The 26,854-nt window shown below is 43.7% G+C and overlaps 1 protein-coding gene across 1 annotated transcript in view; it reads right to left on the bottom strand.

Moving 5' to 3' along the window:
- The window catches only part of LOC306960078 (E3 ubiquitin-protein ligase HERC2-like), a 30,872-nt gene that overhangs the window by 648 nt on the left and 3,370 nt on the right, over positions 1 to 26,854 (bottom strand). The window contains exons 6-46 of the mRNA XM_079552369.1: positions 19,352 to 19,479; positions 19,148 to 19,284; positions 19,036 to 19,088; positions 18,860 to 18,951; positions 18,735 to 18,794; positions 18,554 to 18,650; positions 18,296 to 18,476; positions 18,065 to 18,216; positions 17,812 to 17,925; positions 15,230 to 15,328; positions 14,863 to 15,048; positions 14,461 to 14,601; positions 13,741 to 13,907; positions 13,602 to 13,668; positions 13,468 to 13,538; positions 13,218 to 13,401; positions 12,820 to 12,922; positions 12,396 to 12,615; positions 10,906 to 11,072; positions 8,118 to 8,351; positions 6,338 to 6,497; positions 6,163 to 6,245; positions 5,760 to 5,987; positions 5,581 to 5,672; positions 5,196 to 5,323; positions 4,992 to 5,128; positions 4,306 to 4,358; positions 4,135 to 4,226; positions 4,010 to 4,069; positions 3,829 to 3,925; positions 3,571 to 3,751; positions 3,335 to 3,486; positions 3,101 to 3,214; positions 2,532 to 2,630; positions 2,037 to 2,222; positions 1,688 to 1,828; positions 994 to 1,160; positions 853 to 919; positions 721 to 791; positions 473 to 656; positions 220 to 322 (exon numbers count right to left, since the gene is read on the bottom strand). Coding sequence (XP_079408495.1) covers positions 220 to 322; positions 473 to 656; positions 721 to 791; positions 853 to 919; positions 994 to 1,160; positions 1,688 to 1,828; positions 2,037 to 2,222; positions 2,532 to 2,630; positions 3,101 to 3,214; positions 3,335 to 3,486; positions 3,571 to 3,751; positions 3,829 to 3,925; positions 4,010 to 4,069; positions 4,135 to 4,226; positions 4,306 to 4,358; positions 4,992 to 5,128; positions 5,196 to 5,323; positions 5,581 to 5,672; positions 5,760 to 5,987; positions 6,163 to 6,245; positions 6,338 to 6,497; positions 8,118 to 8,351; positions 10,906 to 11,072; positions 12,396 to 12,615; positions 12,820 to 12,922; positions 13,218 to 13,401; positions 13,468 to 13,538; positions 13,602 to 13,668; positions 13,741 to 13,907; positions 14,461 to 14,601; positions 14,863 to 15,048; positions 15,230 to 15,328; positions 17,812 to 17,925; positions 18,065 to 18,216; positions 18,296 to 18,476; positions 18,554 to 18,650; positions 18,735 to 18,794; positions 18,860 to 18,951; positions 19,036 to 19,088; positions 19,148 to 19,284; positions 19,352 to 19,479 — 5,248 coding nt within the window. The remainder of the gene's footprint in view (positions 1 to 219; positions 323 to 472; positions 657 to 720; positions 792 to 852; positions 920 to 993; positions 1,161 to 1,687; positions 1,829 to 2,036; positions 2,223 to 2,531; positions 2,631 to 3,100; positions 3,215 to 3,334; positions 3,487 to 3,570; positions 3,752 to 3,828; positions 3,926 to 4,009; positions 4,070 to 4,134; positions 4,227 to 4,305; positions 4,359 to 4,991; positions 5,129 to 5,195; positions 5,324 to 5,580; positions 5,673 to 5,759; positions 5,988 to 6,162; positions 6,246 to 6,337; positions 6,498 to 8,117; positions 8,352 to 10,905; positions 11,073 to 12,395; positions 12,616 to 12,819; positions 12,923 to 13,217; positions 13,402 to 13,467; positions 13,539 to 13,601; positions 13,669 to 13,740; positions 13,908 to 14,460; positions 14,602 to 14,862; positions 15,049 to 15,229; positions 15,329 to 17,811; positions 17,926 to 18,064; positions 18,217 to 18,295; positions 18,477 to 18,553; positions 18,651 to 18,734; positions 18,795 to 18,859; positions 18,952 to 19,035; positions 19,089 to 19,147; positions 19,285 to 19,351; positions 19,480 to 26,854) is intronic.

Raw genomic sequence — 26,854 nt, 5'->3', positions numbered from 1 at the left:
CGTCACCTAAGACCTGTTTGCCAAGTGAGACCCTACCAGGGGCATAATATCCCAGACACTCCTAGGATCATTCGGGCACTCAAACAACCCCACCACGTTAAGGTAGCAGTTCACGGGGTTGTATTATAATGTCGACCCTACAAATAAAACTTAAAGAAAACTTAGATTTGAAGGCTAATTTAGACACAACTATAGTGACATGGTTAGTCTTTTACTTACAGAAGAAGCCCTTCCTTTGCTCTTCTGTCAGTTCCTCAAAAACTTGCCAAAACGCAACAATGGTTGGATGATCAGCGTGGTACTCTCCTTCGTAGACAGTGTTCTACAAATAATAAACACCGGGGATGGCAACAGCATACAAGGATTTATGACAATGATGGCAGAATGTAAAAGAAAACCCATGACCCGGAGAGTCACAAGTCTGAAGTCAGTTTATTACTGTTTAATGTAGACAAAATGGCGGAAGTTTTACCTGTTTAAACACCTCCCAGTCCCAGGACTCCTGCCCCATCATCACATCCTGCAGCTCCTGAGGCTGGAAGAGATCCACCAATTTCCTGTCGCACACTTTGACAAACCCTCTCTCGAAGGCTTCGAACACTTTCTCCACTGAAGTCTTGAACGCGTAGTTGATGAAGGCCTTCACAAACTCTTTTCTAAAAACAAACATAAAAAAGTAATAATAATGATAATGATTAATTCAGATTATTTTCTTCATACTTGTTGGAATTCGTGACAGGTTTTCCTTTCTCATTTGGATCAAGCTCTACCACTTCACCGCCCCAACTCACCTAGAGGAACAAATATTAGAAAAAAACAAAAAGAATATATTTGCATTGTGGAGTGACATACTGTAAAAGTTGTGTTCAGACTTTCGAATCCCTCAGGCGTGTTCTCCTCCAGGATGCACTGAAATGACCTAAAATGTAAAAATAACCAATTATGTTGGACGTTATGACACTCACTGTGATGTTGTGTTTGTTTCTGACTTACTGCGCCATTACAGGCTCAAACTCCTTCATGTCGTCCAGGGAGGGGTTGATTCTAAAGAGCGTCTTGAAGAGGATCAGGGGGAACGGCAGGTAGATGATGTTCAGATTGTAAAGTGCCAGCCCACAGAGAACTCCAAACAGGTAGTACTGCTTCTCTGGCACCTTTGGCTAAAAGAATAATTACAATGATTTAATGTAGTAAATAAATAGCACCTCAACTGACTTTTTCTTTGTCCCACACTCAAACACACTCTCATTCATCCTGCACTATTTTTAGTGGTAGGGGAAACTGGAGTACCCGGTTTCCCCTACTCGCTGCCTCCCCTCAAAACACACTGTTCCACCAAGTGATGAGTAGTGCCCTCCTTTTGTCTGAAATGTACCTTGACATTTTAATATCCGTACACCTTCATGCGATCACTTTAGGGCTCAAATGACTCAAAACTCCATCTGTTGGCAACAATGGCATTTTGTATGCACAGAATCTAGGGTAAAATTACATTTATTGTGTATATAAACCCTAAAATGTCAAATTATGCTGATGAATGTAAGATCCATAATAGAAAAAAGTTTAAATATTGCATTAAAAAGGTCTATTTAAATAAATAATAGAGCTCACGATGAACACTAGAGCAAACCATGTGACCAAATAACACTAAAGGAAACAGGAAAACTCACTTCATTATTATACTGACCTTAGGAGGGAACCAAAACAGGGTCTGGCTCTGGTTGTGCATAAACATGTCAGATTGTGGAGTCATCAGTTCTTCAAAGACATGGAGGAAGAAATCCCTCCTGTTCACATTGGTGTGCTTCCTGTCGTCCACAAACTGCACCTGGTAAAGATGCATATTTTTGTTATCATTTATTTTCCCCAACTGAACAAACACACATCAAAGAAAGAAGTCAATTTTCACATATTTCTGAAGGAGAAGAGCTGCTACATTATGTTTTTTGACCTATGACACACAGATACATTTGAACACCACCCAATGGCTGGAAGAGATACTACAACGCTCCTCCCAAACCTCTGATCATCATTACCACTAGTTCTCTTCGGAAGGCTTCTATTTCGGCTGCGTGGAGCTGTCTCAAGGTGTCCTCCACCAGGTGATGTTGTCTCAGGCTCAGCTGAAAGACCGGAGCCGGAGCGGAGTCTGGCAAATTTCTGGATCCATGTTGCCATTCGGGAGAGCATTTATACAGGACATGAGCAGCTTGGCAGGCTTCCTGGAATCACACGTTTTTATTTTATTTCAACTTCTTATTTTCATGGGAGAATATTTGGGCCACAAAACCAAAGCAAAATCAGGACAAAAACAAGACTAAGTTAAGAAAATCATGACTAAAACTGACCTGTTGCACATTGCTAAGTTATTTTGCATTTTTGTTATTGGCCATGTCAACAAAGATTGTGTAAATCTAAAGATATTAGGGTTCTATGTTGTGCCTTCTTGCAATAGAACAATAATTTGGCGATAACTCGTGCAGTTGTGGAGCACAGTATTAGATATGTTTTTAAACAGTTATTAGAGGAACCTTTATGATGGCGGCAAAGGCCTTGAAGACGGCGAGTTTGCAGATAAGATGGATTGTAAATGGATAGTTCCAGAAGCTGACGGGAATCGTCGCATCATCCTGTAAAAAGCAAACAATTCACATCAGGAGGACTCTCAAACTCATCTCTGCTTACACGTCGTTATTTTGTTAATCATCACATTTCCTATGTATTCCTTAAATACATTTTAATGATGCTATTTGACTCTCCTATGTCCAAATTTAAACAGTCTTTTGTTTTTCTAAACTAAAGATATGTACAGTAGTGTCTCCCCTGGCGCTACGACTTGCTGTACATAAAACAGAGACATCTCTATGGGACCATCCTGATTTTTTTTATTTTATTTTAAAGTCGTTATTGTTATTATTATATTAATTTAATTTGTCTCCCCCTGCTCTTCACCACTTTTCCCTTCTTACTGTCCTAACAAACTAAAAACCAAAAAGCTATTAAAATAAGTTTATTATTTGAACATTTGAACTGTGGCAGACTGAAATATTGAGATCAAAATGTTGCATTGGTGCAATTGCAACATAATGATGAGCTTTACCTTTGGTTCAGTAAGCCAAACGACTACATCTTCTTCTGGTTGAGTGCAGGTGATAATTTCTTCAACATAGAAAGTGCCAAGTGGAACTTTGTAAGACTTCCCAGATTTGTTTGCCTGAAAATAAACAACTGTGCTCAGAAAAATACATTGCATTTTCAACATTGGATAAACCTGCCATAACAAAGCTCATATTCAAAGGCGCTTTAGACCCTTGAATGTGTTGTCGTTGCTGACCTTGAACAGTAGTTTTAGAGCCTCCAGCAGGTATCTGACTCCTGGGTTATGGGTCAACAAAAGGCCATTTTTCAGCATAAAAGCTAAACCATTTTTGAAGGCCAGAATTTGCTTCATGAAGACTGCAGGTGACGAGGAAGACCACCAGCTCTCTGGAAACAAAAGCAAACAACAACATAGTAGGTACTGATTTCAAAATACTAGTTACCATTCAACGAATAAAGTCAGATTATTACTGAGTTGTGAAATATTGTTGTCACTTAAATGTGATATAGCGATGGCCAATGGCAACACCACATTCATGACGTTGGAGTCCTCCTGCATTGTGGGGAAGCTCAGGGCCACTGGGATGACCTCTGGAGATTTCATGACTGGTGCTGAGTCCAAGAGCACATTGACCAGGAATTCAAACGCCGTCTGAAAAGGAATTGTCAAAGTTATGTTATAATACTATGGATTTGAGGATATATTCTCAAATTATGAGATGTCCTGACTGTATTTTTTATCCAGGGAACTGCCACCATCATGTCAAATGCTTTACTTGCTGCTTCCAGATCCACAGTTAATTTTCCTGCTTCAGTGACAGAGCCCCTGAAACATCAATATATAAATCAATACATGAGCAATATTTGTTGTTATAAATATGTTAGATTGTAAATCCACTAATATGCTTACTCAGCTTTTGTAAAGCTTGCAACAAGACTTGAACCTGAGAAAATCATACTCAAGATGTCTCTGTGAAAGTATATTTGAAAAATAATTTTATGTAATAATCAATATGATAAGTGGAGCATAAATACCTCGCAATTTCATCACTCTCACGAAGTGTTGACAACCATCTTTGCAGTCTTGCTTCCTCAAGCCGTCCTAATATTGGATTTACACTTCGGCTCTGAAAAGTATATTTTTCTTACTTACAAATGTTACTATAACCAACACTCACAAAGACACCTCAAATCAGTATGAATTACCTGTGAGGTGTAGGCAAAGTTTGTGTTCCATCCAGCTGATATTTTCAAGTCTGCTAAACCAAACAGTAGTATGTGAATTAGGGGTGCAACGGATCAAAAAACTCACGGTTTGGATCGTTCCTCGGATCAGAGTCACGGATCGGCTCATTTTTCGTATCAGCAAAAGGCATATTATATTATACATATAAATGTATCACAGACAATTAAATAGATTATAAACCTAAACTGTAGTCAATGGTATTTCACTTACAAGCATATGCCTATAGGATTCTACGTGTAATTACAGGTTGTTGCTAAATAAGGCCGTGGGACAGAAGCCATAGTAAAAATTTAAATGAATAAAGCCCAGTCTGCCCCAACCCCAGAAACTCTGATCAAATCAGGTGATGTTGTAAAATACTAGCCCACACCTGTCACTGACTTTGCCCAAAGCCGCTCGTGACAGGGAAGGGAAAATGTTCCCATTTAAATAACGCGGGGTGTTCACGCTCCTCCGTTCCTCCGCTCGTCTTGACCACGGTGTGTGTGGAATGAACGTGCCCACAACTTTTTTTTTTCCATTAATCAATCCGCGGATCACGTGTGTGCCCCGAAGATGTTGATCCGAACGGATCACAGATCAATGATGATCTGTTGCACCACTGATATGAATAGTAAAATAACACTTGTGTTTCATGTTGTCATACCCGAGGAGGCCACTTCTGCCAGCTGAACTTCCACAGGGGTCAGGCTGCTCTCTGATTGGCCATTTCCCATTTGACCTTTGACTCCATCGCCAAAAGCCCAGCACCGACCAGAGGCACTCAAAACCAAAGTGTGACATCTAAAAGAAAGAAACACAATCATTGAAAACCCTAAATACATACTTTTCAGGATATGAATCTGTTTACCTCCCACAGGCGATCTGAGAAGCAAGTCCGTCCAAATCTTCAACCCGTCGAGGCTTCAGCTCATTGGCTGTAGAGTTATGCCCCAGCTGACCGTGGCTTCCATCTCCAAAGGTCAACACCTGACCACTCTATCAAAGGCACAGCATAGACAAAGGTTCTTAAGCCATTGTCAGCAGAAAACGATCTACAGTCAAAACATGTCAAAATATGACACAAACAAACAGGTCTAAATGATTAAAACTTGTTGATTTATTTTCTCTGATTTATTCAACAGCCTTGTTTTGCCATTCTATAATGATGAATGATTTCCTCCTAATCTGTGTTGGGATAAAAGCATCTGGATTGCTATGTTCTGGTGAGACATTAATTACTAATGTCTAATTACCTTGGTTAAAACTGCAGTATGCGCCTCGCCACAGCTTATAAAAGATACACCAATATTTCGGAGAGCAGGCACCACACAGACGTTGAACCTTCCTGAATGAAAAAAATACAAATCATACCATTTACAGTGTCCTTGTGTTTGCCAAAGGACATATTTTCAGATTTTTGTGACTTTTGCACCTTTCTCGTCCACCCTGTCGAGTCCGAGCTGCCCCACGCCGTTAGCGCCACAGCAGTAGACCGGGCCAGGCAGCGTGAGGAACAGAGAGTAGTTGGATCCTGCAGAAATCATGCTCACAGCCACGCCGTTCAGTGAACGCACCAACAGTGGGGTGAACTGCAAAGAGATCTCCTTCCCCAGGCCCAGCTGCCCATGGATGTTCAAACCCCACGAAAACACATCTCCACCTGCGAGGAAGCAGGACTGTTGTGATGCTGTGGCTCATTTTTCCCCCCTTTGCTCTTCTGTACCATTTTCAGGCCATTTTGCTAAATTACTCCCTGACAATGACAATGGCCTAATCTTGACATGTAAAAGAGGCTCTAATGAGTAACACAACAACACACATTTTCAGTGTTTTACCTTGAGTCAAAGCCAAGGAATGAGATTTTCCACAGGCCACTTGGACCACTGGTACTGGCAACTGCATGGGCATGTGCACAGGACTAGAAAAGCAACAAAGTGAAACATTTCAACAAAATGAAGGCCTGGCAACACTATATCTTTATTTTTAAAAGCCTATTCCCTGTTCCAATACCTGGGCCTGTACTTGTCGCCTAAGTCATGTAGTGGTAGTACCCCCAGCTGTCCATCTTCTCCTGCCCCCCAGGAGAACACCAACCCGGAGTCACACACCACCACACAGTGGTCCTGCCCACACGCCATCGCCACCACCTTTGCCAGGTTGTTCACGCGTCCTTTAATGAGAGAATACAGATTGGTTAAATCAATCAAAGGCTGTGCATTGTTATGATAACCCATTGAATGAATCAAACATGGACGAAAATGTTTATTTTAATTCAAACTAAATTCAGTAGTGTGAAGTGAAGCTGAGTTTTACATGTCAGGTTTTTAAGTTTCTAGTTATTTATTTGATGGGATGATGTCTGTGGTAATCATAGTGAAGTTGCAAATATAAGAAAAAGTGAAAACTGAAAAAAGAAAGGAGGGAAAAAATGTAACACTTCTGTTCAAGAGCAGAGTTTCTCAAACAGGGTTACGGGGTCTAGAAAGAATGACGTAAATTGTTCTTGTGAAAATCTTGCCCGTGTCATAATCATACAGTCTATGGTCATGATCAGTGTTGGGAACGTTACTTTTAAAAAGTAATTAGTTATAGTTACTCACTACTTGTTCCAAAAAGTAACTGAGTTAGTAACTGAATTACTCTATAATAAAAGTAACTCGTTACCAGGGAAAGTAACTATTTGTGTTGCTAATGTCAAAGAATTTTTTGTTGTTGTTGTTGCTGTTTTCACAAGTCAATTGAAATGGTTAGAACAGACAGGTGTTCAAAGATGTTCAAAGATGTTCATAGTAACTGAATGAACTGAATGGGGGGTGAGTGGGGGAGGCCCCTGTGACTGAGTGGTATTGTATTTGCGCCGCTGTTTTATTAATGTAGGAATATGGCCGTATTCAAAGAGAATGGGGAGGAACAAGAGTAACATGTGCCAACGATCAGGGCAGACTTTACGCACAAGCATGATGTCTCTCCGTGAAACAATCGACAGCAAAAATAAGTTTACATGCCCCAGAAGGTTAGTGGCCTTGCACTGTTCTATGGAGCGGAGAGCGGGGAGAGAGGAAGAAGAAAGGCGCTGAGAGAGAGAGGGAGAAAGACGTGTCTCCACCGCGTCCACTGCGTCTTTGGGTTAAAAATAAGTTCCAACACTACTGATCAATGATCACCAACTTGATTCTCCCCTGCGGCTGCACCGCGCTGTGGGGATGACAAGCCGCGGGTCGGGGACACAAGTAGTTTATGGAGCAGAGAGCGCGATGCAGTACTCTGCACGGACAGTCAGATGTGCGTGTTCTGCTCCGTCAGACTCCGCCCACCCTCTCCACTGCTCTCCCCATGCTGACACCGCGGCGCTTCATTCAGCCCAATTGTAACGTGCCACTTTGTTTACCCAGTAACGATAACGGCGTTGTAACGACGAGGAGAGTAATGAATTAGATTACTCCGTTACTGAAAAAATAACGCCGTTACCTAACGCCGTTCTTTTAAACGGCGTTATTCCAAACACTGGTCATGATGCACTTTAGGTTTCGCTGCATCAGTTCTCACAGAAACGAAACTGAAACCTAACTCTGTTGTCTTGATGTGTTCAAGACAAGGCAAGTTCATTTGTATAGCACATTTCATATAAGACTCAAACTTCAAAACTCAAGGTCTGAACAAAAACATACAAAAAATTGCAAAAAATAAATAAGCTCTGGACCACTTGCACATTATCTTTAGTGAAGCAATTTATGAGAAATAAACTAAGAATATGCTGTATTTGCTTTGATATTACTCATCATTATCTTACCAATCTTCTCTCCTTTCTTGCGTCCCAGTTGTCCGTGCGAGTTGTGTCCGCAGGATAAAATGTCCCCATTTCGGGTCAGAAATAAAGTGTGCTGCTCTCCGCACGAGATGTGTGAAATAACTTCAGGGACAGTCCAGGACACGGGACTATCCGAGGTCTGTCTGAGTCCAAACTGTTCGCTGGAGCTGTCCCCCCAACACTGCACCTCCATCTTTTCACCGACTGACACTGGCGCTGGTGCAGAGAGGATCCAGTTTACTCGAAAGCCTCCGCGAGTTTTGTTTTGACTTATGGGGCGTTCACTGACAATCAGACTTTTTTTTTGTAGCAGCCTGTGTCGCACAGATACAACATAACATAACTTATTCCTATTTATTTATGTAATTTAACATTTACAGCAACAAAACGGTACTGATTGTAGCCGTTACTGTGCTCCTGTTTTTGATATATATATAATGTTTCCCTCATTACCCTGAAGGCAACACTATCGACGGCATGACCATCACTCCTTTCAATTCAATTCAAGTTTATTTGTATAGCACATTTAAAACAACTGCAGTCGAACAAAGTGCTTCACAATAACAATAGGTCACTATAAAAACAATACAGGTAAAAGATAACAGGCCAAGATAAACTCAGCTGGCTGGTAGATTTGAACTGTTCCATAGACTGAAAGGGGGGGCTGTTCTATAGTCGAGGCTTCTCTGCCACAGAGAAGGCTTTATCACCTCTCGTTTTTGCCCTAGTTATATGAACTTCCAATAGGAGCTAATCAGCTGACCACAAGGCTCTGGATAGGGTATAGTCGCAACAGATCACTCAAATAAGGTCCAAGAAGTGGAGACATTTAAAAACTTATTATCATCTCACAATGGAGAAATTCACTTGTTACATTCAGCTCTCAAGAAAAACACTCAGGGTGTGCTGAACAGACAGTAAATATGCAAACAATTAGATAGTAAATAGAGGAATACAAAAACTTGAAGCAAAAGCATAAACTATAGTATAAACTGAACATGAAAGGCAAGGCAACTTTATTTGTAGAGCACAATGCAGACATAAGGTAATTCAAAGTGCTTCAATGTTGCATAAAATTACAACAAAACAGATAAAATCAATAAAACATCAACAAAAATGTATAAATTACAGTAAAAGGCAAGAGTGCAGATAAAATACTTTCCTCATGAAGACTGTTCCAGATTTTCGCTGTATGAAACGGAAACAGCCTCACCTGTCTAACCTGCTGGAGACAAATGCATGGACGAGTCTCTCTAAGTCTGGTTTTGACACTATTCCTCTGATCTGTTTTTCAGATGGTAAAAAGCTGCTGATGTTATTGCTTTGATGTGGCTGTTTAAGTTCAGGTCTGAGTCCGTGATTACTCCTAGATTTCGAACCTGATTTTTTGGATTTAGAGAGAGAGACTCTAGGTGACTGATAACACTTTCTCTTTGTGTCTGTGGGCCAAAAACAATGATCTCAGTCTTGTCTGAGTTTAGTTGGAGAAAGTTGTTTTTCATCCACAAACTGATCTGTTCAATGCAGTGACAGAGAGTATCTACAGGCCCATGTTCACCTTCCATCAGTGACACGTAGATCTGAGTGTCATCTGTATTGTTGCTGTTTATTAGCTGACCCAATGGAAGCATGTACAAGTTGAATAAGAAGGGTCCCAAGATTGACCCCTGGGGCACTCCACAGGTCATGGCAATTTTGTCGGAGACACAGTTGCCAATTTCGACAAAGAACGTCCTGTCCTCGAGACAGGACTTGGACCATTTCAGAGCAGTACCAGAGATTCCCACCCAGTTGTCTAACCTGTTAAGTAAGATCCCGTGGTCCACTGTGTCAAAGGCAGCTCTCAGGTCCAGCAGAACTAAAACTGAGACCTTACCTCCGTTGGTGTTTATGCGGATATCATTTGTCACCTTGATCAGAGCTGTCTCTGTGCTGTGGTGGGGCCTAAATCCTGACTGACATTGTTAGACAGGAGAAAGTAAGTGAGCTGCTGATATACTGCTTTCATTATGATTTTTCCAAGGAATGGCAGGTTTGATATGGGCCGGTAGTTGTCCAGTACCTTGGCATCAAGGCTGCTCTTCTTTAGAAGAGGCTTAATAACTGTAGTTTTCAAAGCCTTTGGAAATGCTCCAGTCTCGAGTGAGATATTAACTAATTGAGCAAGTTGTGGTAACAAGCTGGTCAGCACAGACTTAAGAACTCTTCAGAAAGTTTTAGAAGAACACACTCCCTCTATGGACCTCTGGTTGGTTGTGAGTTTGCTATGCATGGTAGCAACACAGAGGCCCCTAATGTCCTAGACAGCAGCAGTGATGCTGTTGGAGATAACAGCTGTGGGCCCCCGTGGTGGAAGGGCCGAGCTGGGAACACCTTGGTTGGTGAAAAAGGCGGAGCCAGGAGAGGGGCATGATACTTCTTTGGGGATGAAAGCCTTGGTCTTGACGAGACTGGAGTGAGGGATTTGAATCCCTTGTTTTATCAAGTTTTCAAGATAGTTGGGAAATCCCATAGGTGACTGTGAAGATGGGAACGATTCAGAAAAATCTCTGGAGGGCGTAGATGTAGCAGTCGGGCTCAAGGCTTGTGGTGGAGTAGATGAAAGTGCTCCTTCGGCTGAATCGTTTACTATAGATGCAGGTGGTGCTGAAGCTGAGCTCTTCCCCAGAGCTGCAGATGCAGGTGGTGATGCTGTTATTGTTTAAATGTTTTCCAGAGATGCGGATGGTGCTGCTGTGGCTGAATCTTTAACTGTGGCTGAGTCCATTACTGCAGGTGCAGATGACGCAGCTGCGATGTAATCTTTTATTGGGGATGCAGGCGAAGGAGCCTTGGCTGGTGAGCCAGGAGCTCTTCTCATGCTCCTCTCGGAAAGCTGACAGGAAGCCAGTGTAAGGAAGCAAAAACCAGGAGTGATCTCTGTATTGGTAAGGCGGGCTGCGGCATTTTTTACACTTTATTTCAAAGTACAATGAGGCAAAGCTCTCGATTTACCGATCGATCTACGTTCCCAACCTCACCTATGGTCATGAGATTTGGGTAATGACCGAAAGGACAAGATCGCGAATACAAGCGGCCGAAATGAGTTTCCTTCGCAGGGTGGCTGGGCGCACCCTTCGAGATTGGGTGAGGAGCTCAGTTACCCGGGAGGAGCTCGGAGTAGAGTCGCTGCTCCTTCACGTCGAAAGAAGCCAGCTGAGGTGGCTCGGGTATCTGTTTCGGATGCCTCCTGGTCGCCTCCCGCGGGAGGTGTTCCAGGCATGTCCTAGTAGTGGGACAAGGCCTTGTGGAAGACCCAGGACACGCTGGTGGGACTATGGGCCAGATCTTGTGGCGGCGCACGGGGCGGCGCAGGCTCTTGGCGAATTATTTTCCGAGTGGCGGCGCTATATGTGCCATTCGCCTCCGCCACCTGTGAGGGGGCGTCACAAGAGGAGGTGACTGCACTGATTGAAACACGGCTGACATTCGCTTCGCTTCCTCGTTTACATTGCGCTGTCTTGCGTTCTTTCTTAAGCTCACAGGTCAAACTAAAAACTTTATTTACCCCATCGTGAGCTAAACGATGTTCACGTCTCGAGAGAAAAAGAGCTACAGCGTCCGCTGTGGCGCGGATCGGCCCGCACTTGGCGTGAACGCGAAGCAAAACAAAAGCACATGTTCACCCCCCACTCCCACACAACCACTCTCCTGGACGCGGAGTCGATCTGGTTGGAGGAAAATGTGTGTGTCTCAACCCACTTAAATGCGCCAAGTCTGGAGTGGCAAGATCACAAAGTGCGCTCAGTAGCGCAAAATGTCACGCTATCGTCTCCGTTTTGATGCACAAGATCGGGCCCTATGTCTCCGAGCTGGCCTGGTGTCGCCTCGGGGTCCCCCCAGAACAGCTGGAGGAGGTGTGTGTGGACCGGGAAGTCTGGGCATCTCTGCTGAGACTGCTGCCCCCGCGACCCGACCCCGGATAAAGCGGAAGAAAATGGATGGATGGATGGACAATGAGGCAGTAAGCTGCATGATTTTAAGAAAGCTGAAAACATTTCGGTATTCTCCAACTAGACCAGTAGTTTACAGCCGCGTAGCAAAGCAGGTTATGTTTTTTAACCCAAGGACACACAGATGGCCAACATTTGAACACACCCGCTCACTGGCTGGAGAAGAAACTACAACGCTCCACCCAAAACTCTGATCATCATTACCACTTGCCTGACCTGCCAAACTACATTTCAAAGATATGTAGTCTGGGATCTATATATTGTGGACTATTCCTTCCAGAAGCCCCGGTTGTGGTTGATGGCCTGCAGGAGTCTGGCCCTCACGGTCTGCTCCACTGGATACCTCTGGTACAGGGGCAGGTACAGCCGAGCGTGGCAGGTGTGGGCTTCTGGGAAATGAGCTTCAGTGCCTTCTAACATCACAGCGACGGTCATCGTAATGCTCTCCATCCCCGTGAAGGGCACGCGGCTGTGACCTGTCAGGAACACTGGAGCAGGAGCGAAAGACAAGTACAGCTGGATTCAGAAAGTTTCAGACATTTCTTTATTTATCATGTAAAAGATTGGTAATAAAAAAATTTCAACCATTCAAATAAAACATGAAAAATAGACAACATTACTTCCTGAAGTAATGAGTCAATACTTATATTTGAAGGCTAATTTAAAGACAGCTACAGTACACTTTTACTTACAGAAGAAGCCCTTCCTTTGCTCTTCTGTCAGTTCCTCAAAAACTTGCCAAAGCGTAACAATGGTTGGATGATCAGCGTGGTACTCTCCTTCGTAGACAGTGTTCTACAAATAATATACACCAGGGATTACAAAAGCAGATCAAGATTTATGAGACTAATGACAGAATGTAAAAAAAAAAATATACCAAATCAACTAATATTCTTTAAATCAAGTCACATCATTTTACCATCGCCAAACTTAAATGAGTTACCAGGAGAACACTATCAATCAATGTGGCCACAAGTAAAAGGAGAGAAATTCTCGCTTTTGCTGACAGGTACTCATGACCCGGAGAGTCACTAGTCTGCTCAAGTCAGTTTATTACTGTTTCATTAAGACAAAATGGTGGAAGTTTTACCTGTTTAAACACCTCCCAGTCCCAGGACTCCTGCCCCATCATCACGTCCTGCAGCTCCTGAGGCTGGAAGAGATCCACCACTTTCCTCACGCACACTTTGAAAAACCCTCTCTCGAAGGCTTCAAACACTTTCTCCACTGAAGTCTTGAACGCGTAGTTGATGAAGGCCTTCACAAACTCTTTTCTACAGCAACAAACATAAAAAAATTATAATAATGATAATGATTAATTCAGATTATTTTCTTCATACTTGTTGGAATTCGTGACAGGTTTTCCTTTCTCATTCGGATCAAGCTCTACCACTTCACCGCCCCAACTCACCTAGAGGAACAAATATTAGAAAAAAAACAAAAAAGAATATATTTTCATTGTGGAGTGACATACTGTAAAAGTTGTGTTCAGACTTTCGAATCCCTCAGGCGTGTTCTCCTCCAGGATGCACTGAAATGACCTAAAATGTAAAATCAACCAATTATGTTGGACGTTATGACACTCACTGTGATGTTGTATTAATCTGACTTACTGCGCCATTACAGGCTCAAACTCCTTCATGTCGTCCAGGGAGGGGTTGACTCTGAAGAGCTTCTTGAAGAGGATCCGGGGGAACGGCAGGTAGATGATGTTCAGATTGTAAAGTGCCAGCCCACAGAGAACTCCAAACAGGTAGTACTGCTTCTCTGGCACCTTTGGCTAAAATAATAGTTACACAGATTAACATACATAAAATAAATGCAGTAAATATAAAAGTATGGTTTGAAATCTTCACTTCAATCATGTTAGAAACATAGATAATAGAAACATGCTTCAAATTGTGTTTAGATTCCTTATCCTTGTCTTATTTTATTTTATAATATTCCTGTGTAAGTGATCCTAATTTTCCTGTCTTGCTGCCTCCCAAGGGCTCAAAACACAGTATTCCACCAGGTGATGTCACAAAGTAGTGCCCTCATTTTTTATGAAATGTACCTTGAATCGTTCAATCGTTTTAGCTAAAATTGCTCAAAAGTCCATCTGTTGGCAACAATGGCATTTTGTGTACATAGAATCGCGGATCAAACTACATTTATCATGTGAGCAAACCCTAAAATATCAAATTATGCTCAGGTTCCTGAAAATCTATAATGAAAAACTTTAAATATTGCATGAAACATAAATAATAAAGCTCACGATGAACGCTGGAGCGAACCTTAAGACCGAAGAATATATAAAGGAAACAGAAAACCCACTTCATTATTATACTGACCTTAGGAGGGAACCAAAACAGGGTCTGGCTCTGGTTGTGCATAAACATGTCGGATTGTGGAGTCATCAGTTCTTCAAAGACATGGAGGAAGAAATCCCTCCTGTTCACATTGGTGTGCTTCCTGTCGTCCACAAACTGCACCTGGTAAAGATGCATATTTTTGTTATCATTTATTTTCCCCTAGTGAACAAACACACATCAAACAAAGAAGTCAATTTTCACATATTTCTGAAGGAGTGGAGCTGCTAGATTATAGGAAAAAAATTTATCCAGCAATTTACAGCTGCTGAGCAAAACGGTATGTTTTTTGATCCAAGACACACAGACACATTTGAACACAGCCCCACCCACTGGCAGGAGAAGATACTACAACACTCCTCCCAAAACTCTGATCATCATTACCACTAGTTCTCTTCGGAAGGCTTCTGCTTCGGCCGTATAGAGCTGTCTGAAGGTGTCCTCCCCCAGGTGATGTCGTCTCAGGGTTAGTTGAAAGACCGGAGGGGAGTCTGGGAAATCTCGGGCTTCGTGTTGCTCTTCGGGAGACCGTGCATTATACACAACACGAGCATGAGCTTCGTAGATTTCCTGCAATCACAAGTTTTTTGACACAAGTTTTTATTTTAATAGGAGAAATTTGGGCCACAAAACTGAAATGAGACTACTAAAAAGAACTTTGACTCATTGCTATACTATTCTGCATTTTTGTTTTAGGACGTTTCAGCAGAGCATATTGTTACATCAACATTAATAAACAGTTAGTTGGAACCTTCAGGGCGATGGAAAATTTCTTGAAGATGGCGTGTTTGCAGATAAGAGGGAACGTAAATGGGTAGTTGCAGAAGCTGACATGGGTTGGCACATCCTCCTGAAATTAAGCAAACAATTCACATCAGGAAGACCATCCCTCGACTCCGAATACACATCTTTATTTTTTCTACCGTCAAATTTCCTATACATTTTAAAGGTGCTATTTGACTTTCCAGTGTCAAAATTTAAACAGTCTCCTTTTTCTAAATATATGTACAGTCTTGTCTTCTCTGGTGCTAGGACCTACATAAAACAGATATTTTGTTATTAATTTGATGAAAGTCTCCCCTTGGAAAGAAGCACTGAATGAACTGTTCCAGAGCTTCAGTGACCAGCAGACAGCCCACCCAGATGACTTTCTCATCTTAGCCTGGGATTACAACCATGCAGACCCAAAGAGCATTTTCCCCCAAATCTATCAACACACTGACTTTCCAAAAAGGGGAAACAACATCCTGGATCTGGTTTACACCACCAAAAAAGGAGGTTTTCCCCAATCTCTGTGCCTCGGATCACAGAACTGTTCTGTTACTTCCAGCATACAGGCCACTGGTTAAAGTCACTAAACCAGTTCGGAAACATATTCAAGTGTGGGGTAATAGACTCTAAGAGAAACTCATGGACTGCGTTCACACAACGGATTGGCGTATATTCAAGCAGACCAAGTGCACTGAGATGTTACAGACTCTAAAACCATCATCATCAGGGCCAATCAGAAACCTTGGATTACAAGTGAAGTCCTCAAGCTCATGAGGGTCCGGTGTGCTGCCTTCAAATCTGGTGACAAGGAGAAACTGCGACCGCTAGGGCCAACCTGTCCCGTGGCATCAAAAAAGCCAAGAAGCAGTACTCCAAAACGATAACTGATCACTTTAGAGACCGCAGAGACACTCGGAGTCTGTGGGAGGGGATAAAGACCATCACAGACTATAAACCTCCTCAACAAACCTAACAGTAACACCTCTCTGTTGAACGCTCTAAATGAATTCTTTGTTTCGCTACGAAGTACTCGACAGAACCCCAACACAAAAGTCAACACCCCCTTCAGAACACCAGGTGCTGAAGCTATCTACAGAGAGTGTGAGAAGCTCTCACACTCGGGTCCAGACAACATACCAGGTTTTGTTTGTTTGTATTGTTTGTATACTTTATTGTCCTCATAAGGACAATAAAGAGGACAAGAATTTGTCCTCTGCATTTGACCCATCCTTCGATGTAAGGAGCAGTGGGCAACAGCAGTGCCCCGCCCGGGGACCCATCTCCTGATGTGGAGCCAGGCCGAATGGGCAGAATCACCTGGCTGGAGGATTCACCTATTATACATGTTTTTAGTGGTAGGGGAAACGTACCCGGAGGAAACCTCCACAGACACGGGGAGAACATGCAAACTCCACACAGAAAGGCCCCGTGCAGGTTCGAATCGAATTCGGACCTTCCAGCGGTGAAGCTGATGAACTCAACTGATACATAAACTGCTCCACCTGGAGATCAATGCAACACTGTGCACTGGCTGCTTGATTTTCTGACAGGGAGACCATAGGCTGAACATGGGGCTCCCCAAGGCTGTGTGCTGAGCCCCCTTTTGTTCACTCTTCTGACCCATGACTGCACTCCAAAGTACGTCTGAAACCTCTTCATCTCTGTTGCAGACAACAGTGGTTGTCTGCAACAGAGATGAGACAAACTACCGGAGTGAGGTGAGCAGTCTGACCATGTGGTGCACACAGAACGATCTCTCTCTAAATGTGGAGAAGACAAAAGAGATTGTTGTGGACTTTCGAAGAGCGTGTGTCCATCATGCTCCTCTAACAATCAACGGTGCTGCTGTGGAGAGGGTGACCAGCACTAAGTTCCTGAGAACCTCTCCTGGACCATGCACACTACATCACTGGACAAGAAAAGTAATCAGCGTCTCTACTTTCTCCGCAAGTTGAGAAGAGCAAGAGTCCCAGCCTCCGTTACATCCAACTTCTACAGAGGGACTATAGAGAGCATCCTGACCAGCTCCATCACTGTGTGGCACGGCGCCAGCACTGCGTCCTGCCGAAGGAGCCTCCAGCGCATCAGGAGAGCAATGGAGAAGCCCCTCTCCCCTCCATTAAGGACATGTACTCCACCTGTATTACCCACAAAGCCGTCAGAATCACCAGGGACCCTACGAACTCATCACAGTCTCTTCAAGGAAATGCCTTCAGGGAGGAGACTGTGGAAACCATGGGCTAGTTCCAGTCGACTGAAGAACCGTTTCATACACAAGATTATCAGGAAGTACAACCCCCTTCCCGCTCCAAAACAAGGACGAGAGAATTAACTATTTCAATTCATTGTGAAATGAATTGACAAAAAAAAATATATTTGAATCTCGAATCTTTTGAATCTCTTCACCCCCTTTCCTTTTGTACTGTCCTAACAACCTACAAGCCTTTAAAATAAGTTTATTATTTCAACATTGAACTGGAGCAGAAGGGAATATTAAGATCAAATTATTGCATCGGCATGACATCATAAATAGTGCAATTACAACATAATGATGAGCTTTACCTCTAGCTCATTAAGCCAAACGTCTATATCTTCTTCCGCTTGAACGCACATGATAATTTCTTCAACATAGAAAGTGCTAAGTGGGACTTTATAGGACTTCCCCGATTTGTTTGCCTGATGAAAATAAAAATATGTCAGAAAAATACATTGAATTTTCAACATTGGATAAATCTACCAAACAGCAGCAACAAAGCTCATATTCCTTATTTAACAATGGACAATTTAGACCCTTGAATTTGTTGTTGTCACTGACCTTGAACAGTAGTTTTAGAGCCTCCAGCAGGTATCTGACTCCTGGGTTATGGGTCTGCAAAAGGCCATTTCTCAGCATAAAAACTAAAGCGTTTTTGAAGGGCAGAATTTGCTTCATGAAGACTGCAGGTGACGAGGAAGACCACCAGCTCTCTAGAAACAAAAGCAAAGAAACATAGGTACTGACTTCGACATATTAATTACCATTCAATAAATAAAGTCAGTTTATTACTCAGTTGTGAAATATTATTGTCACTTAATTGTGATATAACGATAGCCAATGGCAACACCACATTCGTGACGTTGGAGTCCTCCTGCATTGTGGGGCAGCTCAGGGCCAGTGGGATGACCTCTGGAGATTTCATGACTGGTGCCGAAACCACGAGCATGCTGAACTGGAAGTCAAACTTCATCTGAAAAGGAATTGTCAAAGTTATGCTGTAATACTATGGATTTGAGGATATATTCTTGTATTATGAGATCTCCTAACTAATTTTTTTATCCAGGGAACTGCCACCATCTTGTCAAATACTTTACTCGCTGCTTCCAGATCCACAGTTAATTTTCCTGCTTCAGTGACAGAGCCCCTGAAACATCAATATCTAAATCAATACATGAGCTATATTTGATTTTATGAATGAGTTTGATTGTAGATCCACTAATATGCTTACTCGGCTTTTGTAAAGCTTGCAACAAGATTTGAACTTGAGAAAAACATCCCCACGATGTCTCTGTGGAAGTATATTTGTAAAATAATTGTATTTAATAATAAATATGATAAGTGCAGCATAAATACCTCACAAAGTCATCCTTCTTATGGAGTGTTGACAGCCAACTTTGCAGTCTTGCTTCCTCAAGCCGTCCTATTATTGGATTTACACTTCGGCTCTGAAAAGTTGATTTTTCTTACTTACAAATGTTAAAATACTATAACGAACACTCACAAAGACACCTCAAATCAGTATGAATTACCTGTGAGGTGTAGGCAAAGTTTGTGTTCCATCCAGCTGATATTTTCAAGTCTGCTAAACCAAACAGTCGCATGTGAATAGTAAAATAACACCTGTGTTTTATGTTGTCATACCCGAGGAGGCCACTTCTGCCAGCTGAACTTCCACAGGGGTCAGGCTGCTCTCTGATTGGCCATTTCCCATTTGACCTTTGACTCCATCGCCAAAAGCCCAGCACCGACCAGAGGCACTCAAAACCAAAGTGTGACGTCTGAGAGAAAAAAACACAATCATTGAAAACCCTTAATTCATACATTTCAGGATATGAATCTGTTTACCTCCCACAGGCGATCTGAGAGGCAAGTCCGTCCAAATCTTCAACCCGTCGAGGCTTCAGCTCATTGTCTGTAGAGTTATGCCCCAGCTGACCATGGCTTCCATCTCCAAAGGTCAACACCTGACCACTCTATCAAAGGCACAGCATATGTGGCCCCCAGGACTGTTCGGGTGTAGGGAGACACCCCCAACAATTTTTTATTTTTATTTAACTTTTAATTTACCACTAGTGTTTGTTTTGGTTGTGTACATGCTAATTTGCGCCACAAGATGGCAGTAGCGGCCCGTGCGTAGGAGACTGACGTCACCGGTCTCGCGCAGTTGGCTCAGTTCTGCGTGGGGTGTTCAGGTGAAGTCACGAAAGGCAGAGCCGTCTGAAAATTATATTTTTGTCTGTTCACAGGTGGGTTGAGTACATGAAGCACTGTATGGTTAACACTAGTGGGACAATCGTTAGTTTTGAGAAGATGTTTCATTCATGAGAATTGTATGTTTTGGCTGTTCTTTGTGTTAAACGACAACCGTTGAGCGCTACCGTTAGCGTCCCGTTACTACAGACGTAGTAATAGTAACGTCCGATATTTTCATTGTTATTTTATATTGTTGACAAACATTGGTGTATTGAAGCAGTTGAGTATAAAAGGGTTGCTGAAGATATGTAATTGGTGATTTGTTTGCTAAGTTTAAGGTTGTTTTTCTTTTTGTTTGACACAAAGTATATATCGGAGACTGACGTCACCGGTCTCGCGCAGTTGGCTCAGTTCTGCGTGGGGTGTTCAGGTGAAGTCACGAAAGGCAGAGCCGTCTGAAAATTATATTTTTGTCTGTTCACAGAATAAAAGACCAAATGTCACACCCCAGCCTTTGTGTCAGTCTTCACGGGGGTAACATAATCTTGGCGAGCCCCAGCCAGGAGCTAAAAGAAGCATCCTGAGACAACCAACCCGAGAACCGAACCTAGAAGTAAAACAAAAATCAACATGGAACAAGAACTGGATGAGATCGTCGCAACACTGTGGACCTTGGGGAAACCAGAGCTCATCAAAGTGTGCCATCATCTTAAGTGCAGTAAACCGGCAGGTGAAGGGTTTGATGGACTGACCCGCCGCACTCTGATAAAGTTGGTGGAATGCACAATCGGTGAAGTTGAAGATGATGAAGATGGTGACCCCCTGGTGTTCCTAGAGTTTGTTAATGAACTCAAGTCAGTTTTACAGTCATTCAGAACACATAATGCAGTTGAACCTGAATCGCAAAAGTCAGAGAATGCCGCCATAGAAAAACTCAAGCTGGAATATGAGCAACTTCAGCAGGCGCAGGCAGAAGAACGTCGCATCCTGGAGGAGAAGATTGGAGCTTTGGGGGCACAGCTAAATAGCAGAGCAGTAATGAGTGAAAGTCAAGCAAATCCAGCCTCAACCCACAGAGTGCCTGAAGTCACATTAAAGAAAGACTTTAAAATATGGGGCCAGATTGGGGAAGCGGGGCAGAAAGACAAGCTTTCTTTCACCAGTCTAAATAATCAGATTGAGTCAGGCATCAAGAAGGGATACGCTGAATATGAAATCATCGAAGCTGTCATCAAAGCGGTCAGCCCTGGCCTTCATCTCAGAGATCTGCTGGAGGTGAAGCGGGACCTTACACTCCCCACTCTCAAAATCATCTTAAGAGGACACTACAAAGTTGACTCATCATCAGACCTACTGCACAGGCTCATGAACATTTCCCAAGACCCCAAAGAGTCTGCTCAAGCCTTCCTGTTTAGAGCAATAGAGTTGAGAGAGAAACTGCTCTACAAGTCTGGGGAAGAAGATGAAGGGGAACAGTTCAGTCCAAATCTGGTCCAACGCAAATTCCTGCGGTCCCTCGAGACAGGTTTGTTGAGTGAAGCTGTTAAGTTCCAGTTAAAACCATACCTGAGCACGTCAAATGTGAGAGATGAAGTTTTAATTGAAAAGATAAATGAAGCTTCAAGCCTTGAAATAGAGCGACAAAATAAACTTAAAAGACACATACCAGTCAAACCACCCAGAGTAAATGAAATACAAGCAGAGGTGCAGCCCATTCATAACTACACATCACAAGACAATGACAACGACACACAAGATGAGAGACAGAGTAAAGGAAGTGACAAAAGTAGCAAGAAGAAAGTGCAAAGTAGAGGGCCAGATCCAGAGACTGTGAAGCTGATTGAAGGTCTCAGAGCAGATGTGCAGGAAATTAAGAAACTGTACACTGAGTCCGGGGCAATGGCACCAAAGCGCACCTCCACTAGAGCTAAAGGATGCCTGGCATGCAGAGAAGCTGGGACAGGTGACACCTGTCGTCACTGCTTCAGGTGTGGACAAGAAGGCCATCTCTCTCGTGGCTGCAGACAGAGAAATTTGCAGGGAAACGGGAAGGGGTTGCTGGTGGGGGACCAACAGTAGCCCTGCCACTCTCCAGGTCCCACATAGACTTTGCATCTCTTCAGGCCAACCCTGAATGCTTACTAAAACCATCAGGTGAGCACCAAGACACAATAATTTCTCCACAGTCCCACTGTTACATGCCCTCGCAGCACCAAACCAAGCTCATCAGTCTCATCGGAAGAAGATGTGTTGTCCAGTGCCATCTTGATAACGTACCAGTGGAAGCTCTATGGGACACAGGGGCTCAGGCAAGTTTAATAAACGATGAATGGAGGAAGAAACACCTCTCTCACAGCACACTAAGACCCCTTGCAGAACTCTTATCTGAACCACTGGTAGCCTTAGCAGCAAATGGTACTGAAATACCATACATTGGCTGGATAGAGACTGAATTTTACTTGGACTGTGATACTCACCCCACAAAGACATTGTTTGTTCCTATTTTAGTCTCAAGTGATTCCAATGTTGCAGAACAACCTATTATAGGGTTCAATGTAATAGAAGAAGTAGTGGGCAAATGGGACAAAGGACACCTGAGAACAAAGCATATACAGAAAATCAGTCAGACATTCTCCGTGTCAGTCAAAGCAGCCAGGTCCATGGTCAAGATTCTGCAGACTAACAGAGACAATGAACGGGTTGGAACAGTTCACACAGGGAAGAAGGAGATTCGCCTGCCGGCAGCTCAAATAAGCACCACCTACATCCGTGCAAATGTAGGAGCCCAGTATGCAGGCCAAAGTGTCCTGTTTGTTCCAGATGAACTTACCTTACATGAGGGCTTGGTGATACAAGAAGGACTGGTTACTGTCACACAGGGGAGGTCAGTATATATCTCTATATACATTGTAAATACAAACAAGCAAGACCTTACCTTGTCTCCTCGCACTATCCTGGGTCACCTAGAAGAAATAAAAGCAGTGTATCCAGTTACAGCCCAAAGGTCTGAAAACACATCTGAAAGGCTCAATAAGGACTGTGGTATTCAGGCCCAGCTAAATGAGGTTACCAGCAACTGCCACTCCCACAATAAGCCACCTCAGTGGGATCCCCCAGTTAAACTTGACCATCTCAGTCCTGACCAGCAGCAAGTAGTGAAGCAGCTGCTGCATGAGGAGTGTCACGCGTTTGCTTATGATGACAAAGATGTAGGGTGTATCCCGTCTTTAAGCATGAACATCACACTCCATGACACCACCCCTGTGAAAAAGACATATGTTTCAGTGCCGAAGCCCCTGCACCAAGAGGTTAAAGACTATCTCCAAGATCTGTTAAACAGAGGGTGGATTTCAGAGTCAAGATCATCCTACTCATCTCCAATCGTCTGTGTCAGGAAAAAGTCAGGTGAATTGAGGCTATGCTGTGACTACAGGGAACTCAACAGGAAATCAGTACCAGACAGGCACCCCATCCCGAGAATTCAGGACATGTTGGACTCTCTTCACGGCAGCTCCTGGTTCTCAGTGCTTGATCAAGGCAAAGCTTATCATCAGGGCTTCCTAGACCCAGAGAGTCGCCCCCTGACAGCTTTCATTACTCCATGGGGCCTGTACCAGTGGAACCGCATACCGTTTGGCCTCAGCTCAGCTCCAGCAGAGTTTCAACGGAGTATGGAGGACTGTTTAAAGGGACTGCGTGATGCCATCTGTCAGCCCTATTTGGATGACAACTTGGTCCACTCTCCATCATTCGAAACTCACCTACAACATATCCGTGATGTGCTGCAGAGGTACCAAACACATGGTGTTAAGCTCACCCCTCACAAGTGTGATGTTTTTAAGAGGCAGGTCCGGTTCCTGGGACGGATGGTGTCAGAGCAGGGGTACACAATGGATCCAGCTGAAATAGCCCCTGTCCAGGCACTAAAAGACAACCCTCCAGGCACTGTAGGTGAACTGAGTCGTGTCCTGGGTTTCCTGTCATACTACCGGTCATACATTCCAAACTTTTCGAAGATTGCCAAGCCGCTTTACCAGCTCCTGACCCTGCCCACAGATAAGCAGCTGCCACATGTGCCTAAGACAAAAGGTAGAAAGGCTAGTGCTAAACACAAAGGGCGACCACCACCTAGAACACCCATAGTCTGGACTGAAAGCCACCAAGAGACTTTAAACAAGCTCACAGACTGTTTAACAGAGCCACCCATTTTAGGGTATCCAGATTTTGCACAGCCCTTTATACTCCACTGTGACGCCTCCCAAGAGGGCCTCGGGGCCGTATTGTACCAGCACCAAGCAAGTAAACTGAGGGTAATAGCCTATGGTTCACGCACACTAACACCCCAAGAAAAGAACTATCACATGCATTCTGGGAAGCTAGAATTTTTAGCTTTAAAGTGGGCGATATGTGAACGCTTTCGAGACTACCTCTTTTACGCCCCTCATTTTGTTGTGTACACGGACAATAACCCTTTAACTTACGTTCTGACCACAGCAAAACTAAATGCAACTGGTTATCGCTGGGTTGGGGAATTGGCCGACTTCAACTTTACCATCAGATACAGGCCCGGTAAGAAAAACGCCGATGCAGACGGCCTGTCAAGATTACCCCTTGACATTAACCAGTACATGGCACAGTGCACAGCGGAAGTAAAACAGGATATCATTAAAGCGGCTGCTGATAGTGTTTGCTTCCAGAAAAGAAGTGCAGGTCCAGCGAACTACATCATCAGTGAACAGGCCATCAGTCTAGTCCAAGACACAGCTGCATCCCCAGACAAGACACTCTCTCAAGCTGAAATCAGGGCCAGCCAAGAAAAAGACTCCGTCATTGGGCCTGTCCTGAACTACAAAACCTGTGAGTACATGCCCAAAGGTCAAGCTTTTAAGAAAGAGTCCCCTGGTGTGAAAATCCTCCTGAGACAGTGGAACAAACTTTATGTTAATGAGGATGGCGTCCTCTACAGGCGAGTTAATGGTAGGGACCAGCTCCTCCTCCCAAAAGAACACCACAATACTGTCTTCACAGAGCTGCACAGAGAGATGGGTCACCTGGGGGCAGAAAGAACTTTGGGACTGATAAGGGACAGATTTTATTGGCCAAAAATGCAAAACGATGTCGAGCATTTTGTTATGCATGCCTGTGAGTGCCTAAAAAGAAAACGCCCCAATAGAGCACACAGAGCCCCACTCACATCCATTACCACAACGTATCCCTTTGAACTGGTGTCCATTGACTTTTTACATTTAGAGACATGCAAGCATGGGTACGAATACATCCTGGTGGTAATGGATCATTATACGCGCTTTGCAGAGGCATATGCTACAAAGAACAAGTCAGCTAAGACAGTGGTGGACAAAATTTTTAACCACTTTGCTTTGAAGTATGGCTTTCCAGTGAGAATCCACCATGACATGGGCCGAGAATTTGAAAATCATCTGTTTGCCCAGCTCCAAAAAGTCTGTGGTCTCCGTGGTTCCCACACTACCCCTTACCATCCACAGGGGAACGGGCAGGTAGAGCGTTTCAACAGGACCCTGCTCTCCATGCTGAGAACCCTGACAGACAGTGAGAAAGCAGATTGGAAAGAATCGCTGGCCAAAGTAGTGCACGCCTATAATTGCACTAAGAGCGATGCCACTGGGTTCTCACCATATTACCTGCTCTTCGGCCGCACTCCCAGACTCCCAGTAGACATCCTGTTCAACTTGCCTATCCAAGAACAACAAGTCAGCTACGAGGAGTATGTACAGAAATGGCAGTCACAAATGAGAGAGGCTTATCAGATTGCATCAAAGGCAGCAAAGAAAGAAGCGGCTAGAGGCAAACACTATTATGACCAAAAGACACATGGTGTTCAGCTGTATCCCGGTAACAGAGTCCTCCTTCGCAACTTCAAAGAGAGAGGGGGGCCTGGTAAACTCCGTTCATACTGGGAAGATGCTGTGTATGTGATAGTTGCCCAGAAAAGTCCTGACATGCCTGTTTATGAAATCAAGCCAGAACAAGGAGGTAAAAGCCGCACAGTACACAGAAACTTACTCCTCCCTTGTGACAGCTTACCCGTGGAAAGACTGGATAGCAAACAGCAGAACAAACAAAAGAAGAAGACACCAGCTAAAGTAAGGAGACAAACAGAGACATTGCAAGAGCACACAGACACGGACAGTGATGAAGAAGGCGCTCTTGTCTGGAGATCTCCTCGCCTGCAGATTCGTGTGGAAAGCAGAGCTCAGGTGCACACTCCCGAACCTGAGCCGGAGCAGCAGCTGGAGCAACCCCAAGCGGAGGACTCTCATCACCACGACGACCAGGACACCGCAGCAGAAGATGGTCTACTGGCAGCAGACGGTGAGGCGGACCAGGAGCAGCTCAGCGACCATCCTTCGGAGGAAGTTGCACCCCAGCAGAGGGACAGAGACTCTGACGTGCCGGGGTCGACATCTTCTACCCACATATACCCTCAGAGGGAGCGGCGGCGGCCCCAGGTCCTCTCCTATGACCAGCTCGGACACCCGACCGTGAAGCCACTGGGTATGGACTGCATCGAGGTGAGGGTCCCACCCACATGCTCACAGAGACTCTGGAGACCATGGGCGTCCGACACCACGCAAGTATCTTATTAAAGACTAATAGAGTGACACAGACACTATAAGACTGCAACAAGAAATGCTAATTATTCAGAAAATGCTGAAGTGCAACTCAGAAAGACTAAGTGGAGTATATTGCACATATGCAACAGCGTCTACATTTAAACAACGTGATATGGTAACAGACAAAGTGATAAAGTTGGCCGTTTATGTGTCTGGTTACAATGGTAAAAGGTATTATTCACAGTAAGGTGAACTTGTTTATTCATCTTGAGAAGAAATGTGGTTATTTCAACAGAAATTTTAGTATTACTTGGTATGGTATTCAAACTGTCTACTAAAAGGTAATTGCAAGTTATTTCCTTTAAGCAATACTAGAAATGTGATATATAACCACCAGATAAACTCAAGGGACACTGTTTTGGAGTAGAAAAAAAAAAATGAGACTTCATTTCTTTTTTCTTTTATTAAGCAGGGGAGGGTGTGGCCCCCAGGACTGTTCGGGTGTAGGGAGACACCCCCAACAATTTTTTATTTTTATTTAACTTTTAATTTACCACTAGTG

The sequence above is a fragment of the Gobius niger genome (assembly GCF_951799975.1).
Source record: "Gobius niger genome assembly, chromosome: 1".
In the NCBI taxonomy this organism is placed as follows: Eukaryota; Metazoa; Chordata; class Actinopteri; order Gobiiformes; family Gobiidae; genus Gobius; species Gobius niger.
Note: the sequence above shows the minus strand (reverse complement) of the source record. Positions and strands in the feature narration are given on the sequence as shown.